At 42.1% G+C, this 20039-nt stretch overlaps 1 protein-coding gene across 1 annotated transcript in view; it reads right to left on the reverse strand.

Annotated features, from left to right (window-relative positions):
• Nucleotides 1-1379: 1379 nt before the first annotated feature.
• The window catches only part of LOC106008440 (uncharacterized), a 95508-nt gene continuing 76848 nt past the window's right edge, over nt 1380-20039 (reverse strand). Inside the window, exon 3 of the mRNA XM_087189708.1 lies at nt 1380-10057. Coding sequence (XP_087045834.1) covers nt 8681-9913 — 1233 coding nt within the window. The 5' untranslated portion in view covers nt 9914-10057 and the 3' untranslated portion in view covers nt 1380-8680. The remainder of the gene's footprint in view (nt 10058-20039) is intronic.

Genomic DNA, 20039 nt, shown 5'->3' on the forward strand with positions numbered 1-20039 from the left:
CCGCCTCTGAACCTGTGAATTTAGCAACTCAAAAGGAGGGGAAAAGTTTAAATTCTCTTGGTCTGGATCTGAAAGGACCAGTTACTTTTCAGCATCTTCCCCTTTCTGACAGAAGACCAGGATATTGGTTTTTGCTTCTGGGGCACATACAAGAAGCCAAGGAGGCATTCTGTGGCACAATTTGAGCCATAAGTCAATATAGGGAAATTGATCTGGATATTCCCATGCAGGGGCGGTGACTGTTAGCCAGATGGACCAGACAAGACTCTCATCTAGGGATCTCTCAGTTGGCAAGCTTGGGCCATTCTAATTCACAAAAGGCTCTAAGTTTTGGGGTTTCATCTTAGTACCATAATTTCCAGTAAAACCTTTCTTAAAATTCTCAAGCATGCATTCCAAAACAGTAGGAAGAGATGTTCTGTCCCCACGATCAGCCGATCAGAGTGTTGGTGCGTGTATGGGTACCCTTGTACGGAGACGCAAGACAAACAAAAGTGGGGGATCAATCGCTCGCCTGCCTGGCTGCAGGCCTCTCGGCCATTTTAAGGTCCGTTGAGGCTAAGGTGGGCTGTCGCTAAGCTCACCATTGTGCCTTTGTTAAAAGCAACCACACACAAATTCTTCAACTTGGGGAGGACTCTTTAAGCGCAAGCGCTTCCTCCCTCTGTCTTGTTCCGCAGCTCGTTTCACACACTCCTATCCAGAACTCTTTCACTCACACATTTATTCAGAAGTTATCACATCCCCTCCCGGTGACCCCCTAACCATAACCAAAACAAATGAAAGAAGCTACCTCTCCAAATGGCAAAGCACAAGGGGTGATCGGGCCCCAGCACTATGTTTGCCCAAAGTTCAAAAAGTGAACCAAAACAAACGGGAGGAGCTATCTTCCCAAATGGCAAAGCACAAGGAGTGATCAGGCCCCTGCACTGTATTTGCCCAGAGTTACAAAACACAAATTCACAAAGCGAAACCAAAAGTTAACAACTAGGGGGTTTCCCAGGGTTTCTCACCCAGCAAAGGAAAGAGACAGATGAGACACCAAGAGCAGCAGCCCTCCTTCTGTCATCTTCAATCTTGGGTTCAGATGATCCTCAGCTGGTGAGCAGGTCTCCATGTCCTGTTGTGGAGCCTAAGAAATAAGTCCCAGGGGCGGGCCTTTCCTCTCAAGGAGACGGAGAGCCATTCCCTCCGGTGGGGTTCAAGACCAATGCCCAAAAGGGCTATTTCATTCTGGATTCCCGGTCAGGGAACCAAATGTTCCAGAAATATTGGAAAGAAATACATGGAGACACAGAATTTGAGTAAAATAATAAAATTTCTACTTGCTGCAAGTGGGCGGGACCACTAGAAACCGGTCTGGTTAATATCTGCTCCCCCTTTGTTCAATGTTTTCCTTTTTATATCCTTTTTAGCCATTATCTCATACCTAGTGGTCTTTGGGGAGTGGGGCTGAGCAGTTGCAGCCTGACTGGGACCTGCTTCCTCTGGCTTGCTCCACCAGCTTGCGACCAAGACAGGCTTGTGATCAAGACAGGCTTGCTCCCAAGACAGAGTGAGGAGGAGCCCCCCCCCCAGGGCACACTCACCAGCCACCAGCTTGGCCAAGTGGGGCCAAGTGGGGCCCAGCCTTTGCAGCCTGACTGGGACCTGCTTCCTCTGGCCTAGTGATCTTTGATGTGTAAATACAATGCCAGTTCCTATTTACAAGTCACAGACACAAGATAGGCACATATACATTGTAAATTCACCCAGCCATTGCAACTTTGTTAGGTTAATGAAGTTACTGGTTAGAGTCTGATTACTGTCACCTTAAACAATGAGAGTTACAGGAAAAGCAGATCTTAAAGGAGCACATTACTTATTTTGCTTCCACAACTACCATAATATTCAGTCTACTAAGTTATCTAAAACTTTTCCCTGTCATTCCTCCCTCTCTTTACTTTGGGATAATTCTTCTATCTATTCTAAGTTCTGTCCAGTTTATCTACATTTTTTAACACTAGCATTTGGTAGTGTTGAGCTGCAGCAATGCGCTGCTGTATAAATTTTGAAATCCATTGGATGACACAAGGACCAAACATTAATATTAATATTATAACAAGAAGAAGACTCAGAAGAGGTCCTATCCAAGTTTTTCCAACCTGGCCAAGTAAAATTAATCCCATAGGACAGCTATCCTATACCAAATTCCTCATCAAGAGCCTTGATCTGGTCTTTCAGTTTGTCTAGTGATTCTTGTACAACACCAGATTTATTAGCGTAATAACAACACTCTCTACCAAGAAATAAGTAAGTCCCTCCTTTCTGGGCTGTGAGCAAATCGAGAGCATGCCTATTGTGTAATACGACATTGGCCAGTGAATCTAGTCGGGTTTCTAAAGCCTGAAGTGTGTCTCCAATTTCCTCAAGATCTTTTTAAATTTCTTGTCCTAATGAAATATATTACTCTTTGTAGCCAAATAGGATCCCATGGGGCTGGCATATACATAGATATAGGATTACATTGACCTTGTTTACAATTGTTACAATTACCAGTGGAAAATAATAAGATGGAAAATATACTGTTATGCCCAGATCGTGAAGTCCCAAAGACCACCAGGAAGCCGATTCCGATGTAAGCACATGAGGGCTGTTTATTCAAGCTCAAGCAGGGGCTCCCAACCATCACCAACACAGCGGATCAGAATTGAGAGCCCCAAATTTCAAATTAGCAGGGTTTTTATTGTGGTTACAGCAAGGTTTGGAGATTTTTCACTTAGCAGTTACATGATTGGTTGGCATTTAGCAAGCATGAAGTGTATATTTCTGATTGGCTAGGCCCATCGGGGGTTTGAGGGGCAGTTACATGTAGGTTTTACAGGGGAAAAGAGGGACAAAGTTTAGTGGTTGACTGTCACGTACTGATGGTCAGCACATTGACAGATTGTTCTATAGATAGTGGACGTGGAACGTTCATTTCCTGGGCAAACAGATGGTTGAGTAATTAACTTAGGAACTTTGCTTCATTACAGATTGTGTCTTTTGTCCCAGAGCAAGCACATTTTAACCATTAATTTGTGAGGACAATAGAGACTAGGAGAATAGTGGATTTTAGCAAAATGGAGTCACTTTGGTCTCACATTCCCCCCTTCTCATGATGCTATAGAGGACCAATCATGGGCCTCTGGGGGTTAATTCTATTAGGTCTGTAGAAACTGGCTGGTATTGGGACCTGAGTACCATCAGCTGTACAGTGTTAATGCGTTCTCTGATGAACGAGACTAATCTATTGAGTATACAAGGTCCAAGGGTTAACAGCAGTAACAGAATAAGCAAGGGGCCCAGTAGAGTAGAGATCAGAGTAGTCAGCCATGGGGAGGAATTAAACCAGGATTCAAACCAACTTTGAGTTTGTTCTCGCTCTCGCTTTTGTCTAGCGATACCCTAACTTTGGCCATAGATTCTTTGACCACTCCTGAGTGGTCTACATAAAAACAACATTCCTCACCTATGGCAGCACAGAGCCCTCCCTGTTGTAGAAAGATTAAATCTAGCCCCCTTCGGTTTTGGAGGACCACTTCTGCCAGGGAGGTTAGAGACTCTTGTAGGTGGGAGATGGAACTTTCTAGTCTCTCCATATCTACCTCTATGGCCGCTCTCAAATCATTGTAATATTTGTTTTGTAACACTAACGATGAAACTCCTGTTCCTGTCCCGGCTAATCCCAAACCTAGGAGGACTGTCAAAGTGATGGCTGTTACAGGTTCTCGTTTAATTCTGGCTTGGGTCTCAGTCAAGTGACTGAAAAGAACTTTTTCTGAGTGATATAACAGTCTAGGAACAAATTGTACTAGTACACAGAAGTCCCCAGTCTGGTTGAGCACCTTTCCATGTGCACAAGGGATGAGCCCGGTGGAGCAAGCCCACCATCCATCAGAAGGGGGTACAAGATATTTTTCTGACCTAGACTGATAGGTTTGGTTGCAAAGGTGTTGGTGAGTGGTCGGGACACTGCCAACACAAGTTCCCTGTCCAGTCACTGATTGTAGGGTTAGCCTGGCTGTCCCCTTTTGTTGCCATCTACACTGGGTTGGTCTATCTGACTCAGTGAAGTTGTCTAGGTAAGCTATTCCTTCATAGTAAGGAGGTTTGATATCATAACATAACCAACAGGACTGAGTAAGATCTGGTCTAGAGGCATTTAAGGGCCTTGAAGGTGTGGACCATCAGTCCCCAGAGGGGGTCCTGGTCTTGGTTGTGGTTGACTTTTTTTGGCCCGGGTGACAGTCTGAGCGGGGAGTTGAGATGTGGGTGAGGTTTTCTGGGGAGGGGCTTGGTGGATCTAGGAGGAGCCAGAGGGACTAGCGCTAAATTTGGCCAGATTGGCTGAGGAGACCCCATGACATGTGGTTCCATTTAGTCTTACAGTGAATAGTAACCCATTGTCATGACCATCCTGATATAGGCAGAGTCCCCATGTCTGGCCCGTTTCCCATCTAGTGTACTTTTTACCTTGGTTGGTGAAAGAAAGTCTAACCGGGTTACAGAGGAACTTTGAGCATGTACTGCTAACGACCTTGAATTTACCATTACTGTGGTGCGTTTGAAGGCCGGTGGGTCCGGGGACTCTTTTTAACAAGATTAAATCATCTTTGACAGGCGGAGTCCATGAGACAGTGCCCGTGGACTCACATCCCCATTCTGCACAATAGAACTTATCAGGACCTCCGCATCTATTGGCTTGAGCTCGTTCTCATCCTCCCTCTGGACAGATGTAGAACGGGGTGACTTGTAAAACGGCTCTTTGGACTGGGTGACTACACCCAAGGGCAGAGGAGGTCAGCATTTTTATATCACAATCATTGATATTTTTTCCACATTCAGGTTTTCCCTTTGATTTTGCTTCACAATCTCTGATATCCCATATTCCTGCTGCTAGCAGGCACAGGTCAAAGTCTATAGCAGGCCACCAGGTCACCGGTGGTGTCACTTTAGATGAACTGTTAACAATGTCACCCGTGGATGTACTAATGATCACTCAAGTTAGATTTAGGGGAGCATGTGGGTTTTGCCTTCCCAACACTGGTGTTAAGAGTACAGTTACCATAATTATGACCGACGATAACGCAGCTTGAGTTTGAGTGGGTTGTATAGGTCTTTGGACACCTGCCATGATGGGATAAAGTCTTCTAGAACGGCGTGTGGATCTGCGGGGTGGACGTGAGTGTAGTGTACCCACGAGGCAATCCCGTTGACCTTGAGAGCAGTGGGCATGGTCAGGACAGTAACATAGGGTCCTTTCCAATGAGGCTCAAGGTCCTTCTGCCGATGTCGCCGGACAAAGACCCAGTCTCCTGGTTGATAGTGATGGGGCTCGGGAGGTGGTCCAGACTCGTACAGGGCCTTTAATTTAGGCCACATGTCCTCGTGAACATGTTGGAGGCTTTTTAAGGAAAATAACAGTTTTTAATCATCAAACTCAGTGAGCACTTTGGACTGAAGATTAGGGATAATGGGAGAAGGTACCCCGAACATGATTTAAAAGGGAGTCAGTCCTATCTTATAGGGAGAATTGTGTACCCTATAGAGGGCAAAAGGTAGGAGAGTCACCCAGTCACCGCCAGTCTCTAAGGTTAATTTAGTTAAGGTCTCTTTTAGGGTCCTGTTCATTCTCTCTACCTGTCCTGAACTCTGGGGCCTGTATGCACAATGTAATTTCCAGTCTGCCCCCAGTACCTGTGCTAAACCTTGACTCACCTTGGAGATGAAGGCGGGTCCATTGTCTGACCCTAACATTACTGGGAATCCATACCTTGGCAAGATGTCTTCTAGTAACCTCTTAGCCACAACTTGTGCCGTCTCATGTTTGGTGGGGAAGGCCTCTGTCCATCCTGAAAAAGTATCTACAAAAACTAGCAGATACTTGTAACCATATCTCCCAGGTTTTACCTCAGTAAAGTCCAATTCCCAGTATGCTCCAGGTCAGTTTCCTCTCAGCCTATTGCCTGGGTTGGCTTTATTGTGGGTAGCATTTGTCAATTGACAGGCTTTGCAGGTGGCAACGATACGCTCAATTTTGGAGTTAGCATCTCGAATCTTTATTTCAGCATGTCTCAGGAGGTCTTGCATTTTTTGAGTGCCCATGTGGGTGGCCCGGTGCATTTTGGAGAGAACTTGTTCTCCCAGTGCTTCAGGCAGGATGACTTTACAATCAGAGGATTTCCACCACCCGTTGAGGCACTGGGGCATAGGTAATTGTTTTATCCACCTTAAGTCTTCTTCAGTATACTGGGGTTTTTCTGGCAAGGCAGCACTTCCTGGATTGGGAAGCTGATTGGTTAGGGTTAAATCAGCCTCTAGGGCTACCTTTCGGGCTGTCTGATCAGCTAGGTTATTTCCTTTAGCAACTGGAGTGTCACCTTTTTGGTGCCCTGGGCAATGAATAATGGCCAATTTCTTTGGTAGCCAGAGGGCCGTCAAAAGGGCAAGGATCTCTTCTTTTTGATAGTCCTTCCCTCAGCCGTCAATAGTCCTCTCTCCCTGTAGATGGCCCCATGGATGTGCATGGTGGCAAAGGCTTACCGGCTGTCTGTATATATGTTTAGCTTTTGGCCCTGCCCCAGAGTCAATGCTTTGGTCAGAGCTATGAGCTCCACCCATTGTGCTGAGGTCCCGGTGGGCAATGGTTCTGCCCAAATGACCTCAGTCTCTGTCACCACAGCTGCCCTGGCGTACCTGCAGCCATCCTGAACAAAGCTGCTCCCATCAGTATACCAGGTATTTTCAGCATCTGGCCATGGCTGGTCTCTCAGATCAGCTCGAGTCCCATGTACCTGAGCCAGGATGTCAACACAGTCATGGAGTGGAGTTTCTAAGTCCAGATCTGGCAACAGTGTAGCTGGATTCAAGGCAGCTGGGGTCTGAAAAACAACTTAGGCTGGGTTTAGGAGTAAGCTCTGGTAGTGAGTCAGGTGGGCGTTACTGAGCCATCAATCTGGAGGCTGTTTCAGGACTCCCTCAATAGCGTGAGGGGGGGTGGTCACGTACAGTCCTTGGCCCAGTGTCAACTTGTCAGCATCTTTGACCATCAGGGCCACTGCCGTGATCATCCTCAAACATGGGGGCCATCTGGATGCAACTGGATCGAGATTTTTTGATAGGTACGCCACTGGGCGGTGCCATGGCCCTAGGTATTGGACTAATACCCCTTTAGCGATGCCTTTGTTCTCATCAACATACAGGTGGAAGGGTTTGGTTATATCGGGCAGGCCCAGAGTGGGCACCGACAGTAAGGCAGTCTTTATCTGATCAAATGATTTCTGTAGTTTTTCAGTCCATTGGAAGGTCTGATTGTCTTTAGTTACCTCATAAAGGGGTCTTGCCAGTTCTCTAACCCCGGTATCCATAAGAGGCAGAAGCCAGCTGACCCCAAGAATTCTCTGACTTTTCGAGGGGAGTCAGGTGCAGGTATTTTAAGAACTGTCTCTTTTCTGGCACCAGACAGCCATCTCTGTCCCTTTCTAAGTATGTAACCCAAGTAGCTCACCTCAGACTTGCAGATTTGGGCCTTTTTGGCTGATGCCTGGTACCCCAACTTTCCGATGGTGGCCAGGAGTCCTTTAGTTCCCTCAAGGCAGGCCTTCTGGGTTTCAGCTGCTATGAGGAGCTCATCTACATATTGCAACAAGGTTAGCTGGGGGTTTTGAAGGTGGAACTCACACAAGTCTTCATGTAGAGCCTCGTCAAAGACTGTGGGGGAATTTTTGAACCCCTGAGGCAGTCGAGTCCAAGTTAGCTGTCCATTGAGGCCTTGTTCAGGATTGCTCCACTCAAAGGCAAAGATGTGTTGGCTCTTGGGCACCAACAGAAGGCTGAAGAAGGCATCTTTCAGGTCTAGGACTGTATACCATTGATGACTCGGTGGCAGGGAACTCAAAAGGGTATAAGGGTTAGGTACCGTGGGGTGAATGTCCATAGCCCTCTTATTCACTTCACGGAGGTCCTGTACTGGTCGTTAGTCATTTGATTGAGGCTTCCGCACCGGTAACAAGGGGGTCTTCCAGGCCAATTGACAAGGCCTTAGTATCCCTTGTTCTAGTAACCGCCTAATGTGTGGGGTTATTCCCTGTCGGGCTTCTAGGGACATAGGATATTGGCAGACGTGGACAGGGTCTGTTCCTGGCTTTAATTCTATATATATAGGTGGTCTGTGTACAGCCAGCCCCATGCCCCCAGTTTCAGCCCAGGCTTGAGGGAACATTGCAAGCCATTTGTCCATCTCAGGGCTTGGTGGAGATGGCCCTTGATGTAACCAATATTCATCTTCTATGCTTACAGTTAACACTTGGATTGGTTTGCCTTCTTGATTAAGGACTTCCGTACCCCCTGGTTGGAAGTGAATTTGGGCTCCCAACTTAGTGAGCATGTCTCTCCTGAGTAATGGGTATGGGCAATTGGGAATGATCATGAACGAGTGGGTTACCTGGCCCACTCCCAAGTCTACCATTCTTCGGGTAGCCCATGAATATTTTTTCATGCCTGTGGCTCCTTGAACCCAGGAAGTTTTATCAGAAACATGGCCATGAGGTTCAAGTAGGACTGAATGTTGAGCTCCTGTATCCACTAGGAACTCGACAGGTCTCCCCTCCACTTTTAGGGTTACCCTGGGCTCGGGGAGGGGTGCCAAACCCTGTCCCCCCTAGTCACTCAGTTCATCTATAGCCAGGATGGGGGCCTTGGGGTGACTTCCCGGCTTTTTAGGGCATTCTCTGGCCCAATGGCCTTCCTCTTTGCAATAAGCACACTGGTTCTTTCCCAATCGGGGGTGATCTCTATGTTCCCCCTTACCTTGTCCTTCTGTCACAATCTTTCTCAGACAACGTTCACGTTCCTTTGGCTCCCCCGCAGTGGTAGCAAGAAGGATCCGAGCTAGGTTCCTAGTTTGCCGATCACCAGCCTTTGCCTGTTTTTCTTCTGCATTCTCTCTATTGTTATATACTCTCTCTGCCACTGCCACTAAGTCCTGAATACTTTTTTCTCCTAATCTGTCTACTTTTTGCAACTTTCTCCTGATATCCGGTGTGGCTTGGTTGACAAAATGCATAATGACAGCTGCCTTAGTCTCGGCGGCCTCTGGATCCATGGGAGTAAATCTGCGGAAGGCCTCTAGGATCCTCTCTAGAAAGGCCTCCGGACTTTCATCTTTGCCCTGCTGAACATCTCCTACTTTGGCCAAATTGGTGTGCTTCCGAGCAGCCTCTTTGAGACCTCCCAGTAGAGTCTGGTGGTAAACCCGGAGTCTCTCCTTACCTTCTGCCGTATTGAAGTCCCATTCGGGCCGGGACAAGGGAAAGGAAGTGTTGATGGTGTCAACATTGGTGGTGGATTGACCATTGTCACCAGGAACCAATTTCCTGGCTTCATTTTGGATTCTCTCTCCCTCCTCTGTGGTAAACAGGATCTGGAGGAGCTGTTGACAATCATCCTTGGTGGGCTGATGGGTGAACAACACAGTTTCTAACAATTGGATTAGATCTCTGGGATTATCAGAAAACTTGGCGTGCTGGGTACACCAGTTATAAAGGTCACTAGTGGCAAAGGGCCAATATTGGAGAGGCTGATCGCCATGTTCATCAGGGGGTCCAATTGTCCTCAATGGGAGGACGGTGGAATCCACCAGTCCTGCAGGCGAGGCCACGTGGCGGTTACAGGTATTTTGGGCAGGGCCATCTTTACCAGCGGCTCCTGCTGGAGCTTGTATCTCCTCACCGACCACTGCCAGGGCTTCTCCCTCCACCTTCACTGGGGGTGGTGGGAGCAGAGGAGCGGGTTGTGGGTAGTGGGGGGGGGCGAAAAAGAAGATCTTCATCGGTTCCCCCTTGAAGAACTGGGTAAAGCAGCGCCGTGGGTTTGGTTTGTCTTTTCCGGTCATCTCCTTGGGTGGTTTTCTCGTGCACCACTAGGACTACTGTTGCAGGCAGCTGTTTCTGTGGAGACGAAAAGGGCTTGACCCAAGAAGATGGGTCCTGTACCAAGTTTTCCCAGGTAACGATGTATGGTACCTGGTCAGGGTGTCCTGTTTGGAAACAAAAAATAATTTCCTTGACTTTTCTGATTGTTTCTAGATCAAATGTACCCTCTGGTGGCCAGTTTACTTTAAGGGCTGGCCATTCTGAGCTACAAAGAGTGGCTAGTTTTCCCTTTTTAACCTCTAGACTCAAATTATGTGCTTGTTTTCTAACTTCTCTGAAATGACCTGTTATCAAGGAAAGGGAGATAGTCACAGTCTGTCCCATTGTCTCCGTCTCAGTCAGATAACAATAAAACACAACAGACAAGCAACCGAGCCAAATAGATAAACAGAAAGCAAGACAAAAAAGTCCTCCACTCGATTGGAGGGAAAAACCGAAAGTGGGACAACAGCCTCACGCCATGCTGCGGGAGCGACCCGCTTCATCCTTCCAGGAGTTGCAGAGACTCTCGGGGCACTCCGTCCCCTTCAGGAGGGTCTGGAACGTCTTCCAAGACCCCGGGTTGGCAGCCCACCAGAGCGTCCGTTTAGACCTTTTGCCGACCTATTCAGAAAATGGGCCCCAAATTACCAATCATAGACAATTTATGGATACAGAGATATTTACCAGCTGGCATTGACCCTCCGGTTTGGGGGTCCTGGGGGTCTTGGGGATCCCGGACGAGCCCCCAAATGTTATGCCCAGATCACGAAGTCCCAAAGACCACCAGGAAGCCGATTCCGATGTAAGCACACAAGGGCTGTTTATTCAAGCTCAAGCAGGGGCTCCCAACCATCACCAACACAGCGGATCAGAATTGAGAGGCCCAAATTTCAAATTAGCAGGGTTTTTATTGTGGTTACAGCAAGGTTTGGAGATTTTTCACTTAGCAGTTACATGATTGGTTGGCATTTAGCAAGCATGAAGTGTATATTTCTGATTGGCTAGGCCCATCGGGGGTTTGAGGGGCAGTTACATGTAGGTTTTACAGGGGAAAAGAGGGACAAAGGTTAATGGTTGACTGTCACATACTGATGGTCAGCACATTGACAGATTGTTCTATAGATAGTGGACCCAGAACGTTCATTTCCTGGGCAAACAGATGGTTGAGTAATTAACTTAGGAACTTTGCTTCATTACAGATTGTGTCTTTTGTCCCAGAGCAAGCACATTTTACCCATTAATTTGTGAGGACAATAGAGACTAGGGGACTAGTGAATTTTAGCAAAATGGAGTCGCTTTGGTCTCACAATACAAGAAATAAAAAGATTCCTAGATACATATGAATTACCAAAGCTGAATCAAGAAGATACAAAAATTCTAAATAACCCAATATCATTCGGTAAAATTGAAGAAGTAACTTTAAAACTACCAACAAAGAAAAACCCAGATCCTGATGATTCACTGCTGAAATCTAAAAGAACTTTAGAGAAGATCTAATCCCACTACTCCTCAAACTTTTTAATGAAATTGAAAGGGAAGCAATACTCACAAAGTCATTTCTGGGTGCAAGCACTACCATGATACCAAAACCAGGGAACGATCCAACCAAATAACAGAACTACAGGCCAATCACCTTAAAGAACATAGACGCAAAAATCTTCAATAAGATACTGGCATACAGAATGCAACAAATCATCAAGAAGATTATACACACATGTCCAAGTAGGATTTATTTCAAGGATGCAGAGATTGTTGGAAATTTGCAAATCAATAAATGTAATACCCCACATCAACAGAACTGAGGACAAAAACAACACAATAATCTCAATGGACACAGAAAAAGCATTTGACAAAGTCTAACATCCAATCATGATAAAAAAAAACACTGAGGAAAATAGGTGTAGAAGGTCTTTATCTCAATTTATATAAAGCCATTTATGACAAAACAACAGCTAACATCACACTAAGTGTTCAAAAACTGAAAGGTTTCACTCTAAAATCAGGAACATGACAAGGACACCCACTATCACTCCTCCCATACATTACAATTCTGGAAATATTAGCATGAGCAATTAGAAAAGAGAAAGAAATAAGAAATATAGATAGGAAAGGAAGAAGTTAAATTATCATTATTTGGGGATGACATATTACTCTACATAGAAGGCCCCAGCAACTCCACCAAAAGACTCCTAGAATTAATAACCAAATTCAGTAGCATAGCAGGATACAGAGTCAACACTTAAAAATCAATAGCATTCCTGTACAAAAATAACAAACTCACTGAGACAGAAATTAGGGAAACAACTCCTTTCACAATACTATCCAAAAAAAAAAAAAAAAAAAAAAACAGGAATCAATCTAATGAGGGAAGTAAATGATCTCTACATTGAAATCTACAGTACTCTGAAAAAGGAGATAGAATAGGATATTAGAAAATGGAAAGATAGCCCTTGCTTTTGGATAGGCAGAAACAATATAGTAAAAATGGCCATACTTCCAAAACTGTTATACAAATTTAATTCAGTCCTGCTCAAAATGCCAATAGCATATCTCACAGAACCAGAGAAAACAAACCTAAAATTCATTTGGAACCTGAAGAGACCTAGAATACCAAAAGCAATTCTGGACAACAAAGGCAAAGCAGAGGGCATCACAATCCCAGACTTGAAATTATACTACAAAGCTTCCATGATTAAAAAAACCCCACCAAAACAGCATGGTACTGGCAAAAAATAGACCTGAAGGTCAATGAAACAGAATAGAAGATGCAGAAACAACTCCAAATGCACTCAGTCACATTATCTTTGACAGAAGGGGCCAAACATCTTCACTGGAAGAAAGCCTCTTGGATAAATGGTGCTGGGAAATCTGGCTTTGCACATATCAAAAATTAAACCTAGATCCATATCTCTCATCATGCACTAATCTGAAATTGAAATTTATCAAAGATCTAAATATTTAAAAACCTCTTAATCTTCTGGAAGATAGAATAGGCAAAACTCTTGAAGACATACATGTAGGCAAAGACTTTATAAATAAAACCCCAATTGCATAGGAAATACTACAAAGAATGAATGACTGGGATCAGATCTAATCATGAGGACATACTCTTAAGTGAAATAAATAGGACACACGTGTAAACACCGAATAGTTTCTCTAGTGTGAGAAACTGACAGTGTAAATAAGGATTAAAATGATTAAAACAAATAACTGATAATTTGAAATAGGAAGAAAAGGTCCAAAGGGGTAGGGGAAGTGGGAGGGGAAGGGGAAAGGAAAGAAGGGAAAGGAAAAATTGTGAGAAAAGAAAAAAAAAGGAAATGAAGTCTATGTAAATAGGGAAGGGTGGAGAGGGTGAAGGGCACACAGGTGATGGGGAAAAAATAAGAATCAAGATACATCATGTACAGATACAAGCTCCCAATGATAAATTTAAATGTATTGTATACCTAAAAAGTACCAATAAAAGAATTTAAGCAAAAAATAAAAAATAAAAATAAAATGCAAAAAAAAAGCTTTTGCTCTTCAAAAGGAACCACGAACAGAGTGAAGAGATAACCCACAGAATGGGAAAATTTTTAGAAGCTATTCCTCAGACAAAGGACTAATATTTAGAATATATAAAGGACTCAAAAAAGTCAGTTCCTCCCCCCCAAAACTTAAAGACTCAATCCAAATATGAGCATCTGAAATGAATAGATACTTCTCAGGTGAAGAAGTACAAAGAGCAAATAAATATATGAAAAAAATGTTCAGCATCACTGGTCAATCAAGTAATGAAAATTAAAACAATGCTGAGATTCTATCTCACTCCATAAAGAATGACTATCATCAAGAAATCAACCAATAACAAATGCCAGTGGGGCTATAGGGAAAAAAGAACAACTTTCCACTGTTGATGGGAGTGTTAATTGGTGCAACCAGTATGGAAATCAGTATGGAGATTTCTCAAAAAACTGACATTTGGGGCTCCATTTGACCCACTCATCACCTTTCTTGGTATCTTCCCCAAAGAGTTAAAAGAATCATATCACAGCAATATTTGCACACCTATGTCTATAGCAGCACAATTTGTAATGCCTAAATCTTAGAAACATCCCAGATCACAATCAATGGATGAATGGATAAAGAAAATGTGATTTTTATATACAATGGAGTACTACTTTGCTATAAAGAAGGATAAATATGGGGCATTTTTAGGTAAATGGAGGTACTTTGAGAACTTAAGTGAAATAAATCAAACACACGTTTAAATATTGCATTGTTTCTCTGGTGTGAGAAACTGAAAGGGTAAAAATGGATGATAGATATTGGGAATTAGGAAGAAAATGTTTTAAATGGGAAGGGGAAAAAGGGAGGGAAAGGGGGAAAGGAAGGAAGCAAAAAGGAAAAAAGAGAGTAAAAGGGAAAAAATGGAAACCAAGCTTTTGTAAATAAAGAGGGGAAAAGGGTTGAAGGGAGGGGAGGGGAATGAGAAAAAAAGAAGCAAGATATATTATGTACAGGTTCAAATTCCCTATGATGAATGTGACCATTATGTATATTAAAAGTATACCAATAAAATAAATTTTAAAATACCACATATAATGACCTAAAATAAGAAATAAGTATAGGTAGAAGGGGAAAAAAGAAATTATAATTTCAAAATTGTACTTTTAAGAAAAACTATAGCTTCAGGACACAAGTTATCCAAGGTTCCAATGCCTTTTTGCCTTTCAGGAAACTCATCCAAAATAAGAAAAAAATTCCTAAGTACCTTGAAGACAATAATACTGAAAGTTAGGACTATACCGCTACATCTGTAAATTCAGTCATACTTTTGCCCTACAGACATCTATTCTTGAGAGAGCAGCACTATTAAATGAGTACCATATCTCTAAACTTTAAACGCATATGAATGGTTGTTATTCTAACCTAGTCCACCAAATGGGTAGTCTGACAGTAGGAATACACATTCTATATCACCCATCTTAAAGAAACCCCCAAGACCACATAATGCCCCCAGCCTCAGACTCTAATACACCTCTTCCTTGAGGGGCCAGACTATTCTTTCAGTGTGTACTTTATTTGTTCCTAACAAACCTTTTATTTCTCTCACTGACACATCCTGAAATTTTTTTCTGTGATGGAAGACCGCAAACCTATAACCTGACCTGTGGGTGGGGTGAGGTAAAGTCCCTAAGTCCTCTTTGGGAAAGCTCCTCTGATCTTGTCTGATGTAGTACCAGGTTTCTGTACACTTTTCCTTATACTTTATATAGCTTTCACTCAGCTGTTGAGTTTTAGGTGATTTTCTGTATTTTTATTATGGTAAAAAGAGAGATTCCTCCTCATTCTACTGATTTTTCCCCTTTAATCCACTCTCAGGCTTGGCATTACTAGGCCAGAAAGTGTGAATACTAGGGTAAGAGTGGGATTGCTAGGCCTGAGGAAGGACTGGCTTATTTCAGTGGTTATAAACCATTCAAACTACTTCACATGATAAATGTTATGACTAGCCCTTGCAAGTCAATGCTTGCAAGTCTGGCTTCTGGAGGGGTTATTGGATTGGGACTATCAGGCCTAGCATCACCAACACTTCTGGTGTAGCAGAGGTTAGAATCCAGAGTTGCTGTCTGAGTGGAGTAGGTTTGGGTTCCCTAATTGCTTCACTGAACCTTGCTATTTAAAAAAATGGAATTAGTAACTGTTTTGTTCGCAAGGGTTGATTTTCAGCTCCCCATGGACTGTAAAATCAATTTTAGTTCTCAGGGGTAGTTCCCTACCTATGCATAAAAAGGAAGCCTTGCACATAAAAATGCTGTGCAAACAAGTAAGTAGCTGCCTATAATATAACAACATACAGTGTTAATTCTAAAAATATCCTATTTGGACAGTGATACTCCATTAGAACTCAACTAAATAGGACCTGAATTTAGATATACCACTTAGCAAGTCCTCATACACTGCATAGGCACACAACCTGAGAATTTATTTATGTTTGTTTGTTAGTACATGTTTACAGTACATAATGATTTACATTATCTATGGAGATTTGGTACATATACATAACACATCTTACTTCCTTTTCATACTCTTCCTCTTTCCTCTCTCTCCCTTCCCTCCATTTCTTGGTCCCCTTTGTATTTGCAAAAGTTCTATCTGCTATTTCCTGTTGACATTTTATTTTGCTCTTTAATGTATCTATCCATTAGATTTTTTTTATAAGAAGAGAAACCTTGTGTGTCTGATTTATTTCACTTAACATTATGGTCTTGAGGTACATTCATTTTCCTACAAATGACTCAAATGTACACTTCTTTATAGCAGAGTAGTACACCATTGTGTATAAATACTACATTTTCTTTATCCATTCATTTGTTGATGGACATATAGGCAGCTTCCAAGATTTTATTTATTTATTTTTATTTCTATATATATTTATTGGTACATTATAGGTATAAAATACATTTACATTTATCATTGGGTGTTTGTACCAGAACATGATGTATCTTAGTTCTTATTTTTTCTTCCCATTACCTGTGCACCCTTCAGCCCCTCCACCCTTCCCTATTTACACAGACTTTGACTCCATTTTTTTTCTCATAATTTTTCCTTTCCCTTCTTCCCTTTCCCCTTCCCCTCCCACCATCCCCAAACCCTTGGACCTTTTCCTATTTCAAATTATCAATTATTCATTTTAATCAATTTCATCCTTATTTACACTTTCAATTTCTCACACTAGAGAAACTATTCGGTATTTACACATGTGTGTCCTATTTATTTCACTTAAGAGTATGGCCTCAATATGCATCCATTTAGCTACAAATGCCTCTAGTTTCTCATTCTTTATGGCTGAGTCATACTTCATTTTATAAAACAACCCACATCTTCTTTATCCAGTTTCCAGTCAATGGGCACTTGGTCTGTTTCCAAGCTTTAGCTATTACAAACTGTGCTGCTATAAACATAGGTGCACATATATCGCTGTGGTATGATTCTTTTAATTCTTTGGGGAAGATTCCCAGTAGGGGAATAGCTGGGTCAAATGGGACCTGTAGTCCTAGTTCTTTGAGGTATCTCCATACTGATTTCCATAGTGGTTGCACCAGTCTGCACTCCCACCAACAATGGAGAAGGGTTCCTTTCTCTCCACACTCCTGCCAGCATTTGTTATTGGTTGATTTCTTGATAGCAGCCATTCTTTCTGGGGTGAGGTGGAGTCTCAGTGTTGTTTTCGTCTGCATCTCTCAAATGACCAGTGAAGTTGAACATTTTTTCATATATTTATTTGCTGGTTTTACTTCTTTGTCTGAGAAATGTCTATTCGGATGCCCATTTTTGAATTGGGTCTTTGAATTTGGGAGGTCTGATTTTTTTCATTTCTTTATATATTCTCCATAGTAGACCTTTGTCTGAGGTACAGCTGCTAAAAATTTCTTCCCACATTGTAGGTCGTCTCTTAGCTCTGTTGGTAGTTTCTCTTGCAGTGCAGAAGCTTTTTAATAAGATCAGATCCCACTTGTTGATTCTTTGTGCCAGCTCCCATGCTACTGAAGATTTGTTCATAAAGTCTTTTCCTATGCCAAAGTCATCAAGAGTTCTCCCTAACTTATCTTCCAGCAAGTTTAGTGTTTCCGTCTTAACGTTTAGATCTTTAATCCACTTTGATCTTAGTTTAATGCATGGTGATAGGTATGGGCCTAGTTTTTATCTTTGGCAGGTTGAAATCCAGTTTTTCCAACACCATTTATTAAATAGGCTATCCTTCCTCCAATGAGGGTGGTTGGCTCCTTTGTCAAAGATGAGGTGGCTGAGTATGTCTGCAGTTGTTTCTGCATCTTCTAATCTATTCCACTGATCTTCAGGTCTGTTTTTTTGCCAGTACCATGCTGTTATCATCGCAGTAGCTTGGTAGTATAGTTTCAAGTTAGAGATTCTGATACCCCCAGCCATGTCTCTGTTGCCTAGAATTCCTTTTGCTATTGTAGGTTTCTTCTGCTTCCAAATGAATTTTTGGATTGTTTTCTCTAGTTCTGTGAAGTATATTGTTGGAATTTCAATCAGCATTGCATTAAATCTATATAGTAGTTTTGGAAGTATGGCCATTTTCACTATATTGGTTCTTCCTACCCAGGAACAAGGGATATCTTTCCATTTTCTTATATACTCTTTGATCTTCTTTTTCAGCATGCTGTAGTTCTCAGTGTAGAGGTCTTTTGTTTCCCTTGTTAGGTTGATTCCTAGATATTTCATTTTTTTAGATGCTATTGTAAAAGGAATTATTTCCCAAATTTCTCTCTCAATGGGTCTGCTATTTGTGTATAAGAAGGCTATTGTTTTTTGAGTGTTGACATTATATACAGCTACTGTACTGAATCTGTCAATTAGGTCTAGAAGACCTCTGACTGAGTTTTTTGGATCTTCTATGTAAAGTATCATACCATCAGCAAATAATGACAGTTTCACTTCTTCCTTTCCTATCTTTATTCCTTTTATTTCTTTCTCTTGTCTAATTGCTATGGCTAATGTTTCCAGAACAATATTGAACAGGAGTGGTGATAGTGGGCATCCTTGTCTTGTTTCTGATTTTAGCTTGAAAGTTTTGAGTTTTTGACCATTTAGTATGATGTTGACTGCTGGTTTTTCATAGATAGCCTTAATCAGATTGAGATGAACACTTTCTATTCCAATTTTCTGTAGCATTTTTATCATGAATAGGTGTTGGATTTTGTCAAATGCTTTTTCTTCATCTACTGAGATGATCATGTGGTTTTTGTCTTTGACTCTCTTAATATAGCGTATTACATTTATTGATTTACGGATGTTGAATCATCCTTGCATCCCTGGGATAAATCCGACTTGGTCAGGGTGTATGATCTTCTTGATAACCCTCTGTATTCTGTTTGCCAGTATCTTTTTGAGGATTTTTGCATCTATATTCATTAGGGAGATTGGTCTGTAATTCTCTTTTTGGGTTGAGTCTTTCCCTGGTTTTGGGATCAAAGTGACACTTGCTTCCAGCAATGAATTTGGAAGCCTTGCTTTCCTTTCAATTTCCTTGATGAGTTTAAAGAGTAATGACATTAGTTCTTCTTTAAATGTGTTGCAGAATTCAGCAGTGAAGCCATCAGGACCTGGGCTTTTCTTTGTTGGTAAGTTTTCTTATTACATTTTCAATTTCACTCATTGTTATTGGGGTGTTTAGAATTTCTATGTCTTCTTCATTTAACTTTCACAATTCGTATGTATCTAGGAATCTGCCCATTTCTTCTGTGTTTTCCATTTTATTAGAGTACAGGTTCTCAAAGTAGGTATTGATGATTCTCTGGATTTCTGCTGGATTTGTTGTGGCTTCACCTTTTTCATTCTTAATTGCATGGATTTGAGCCTTTTCTTTCCTTTTTTGACAAGGTTGGCTAAAGGTTTATCGATTTTATTTATTCTTTCAAAAAACCAACTCTTTGATTCATTGATTTGTTGTATCATTCTCTTAGTCTCCATTGCATTGATTTCTGCTCGGATCTTTATAATTTCCTTTCTTGTATGAGCTTTGGGTTTGTTATGCTCTCCTTTTTCTAGGAGCTTGAGGTTCTGCATTAGGTTATTTATCTGAGTTCTCTCTGTTTTCATAATATGGGCATTCACTGCTATGAATTTCCCTCATAGAAGTGCTTTCATTTTGTCCCATAGATTCCTATATGTTGTACTGGCCTTATCATTTATTTGTAGTAACTGTCTAATTTCTTCTTTAATTTCCTCTGTGACCCTTTGGTTGGTCAGGTGGGTGTAATTCAATTTCCAGGTGTTTGTGGGAGTTTTGCAGTTTCTCATGTTGTTGATCTCCAATTTTATTGCACTATGGTCTGATAATATACAGGGGATAACTTCAATTCTTTTACATTTACTTAGATATGTCCTGTGAGGTAGCATGTGGTCTATTTTGGAGAATGACCCGTGTGCAGCTGAAAAGAATGTGTATTCTGATTTTGTGGGGTGGAATACTCTGTAAATATCTATTAAGTCTATTTGTTCAATAACTTGGTTCAGTTCTAGAATTTCATTGTTAATTTTTTTTCTAGTTGATCTGTCTATTTGTGATAGAGGGGTGTTGAGGTCCCCCAC

This window comes from Heterocephalus glaber, unplaced genomic scaffold, assembly GCF_053883595.1.
Source record: "Heterocephalus glaber isolate CG9 unplaced genomic scaffold, H.glaber_assembly_v1.0 deba00001546, whole genome shotgun sequence".
Lineage (NCBI taxonomy): Eukaryota > Metazoa > Chordata > Mammalia > Rodentia > Bathyergidae > Heterocephalus > Heterocephalus glaber.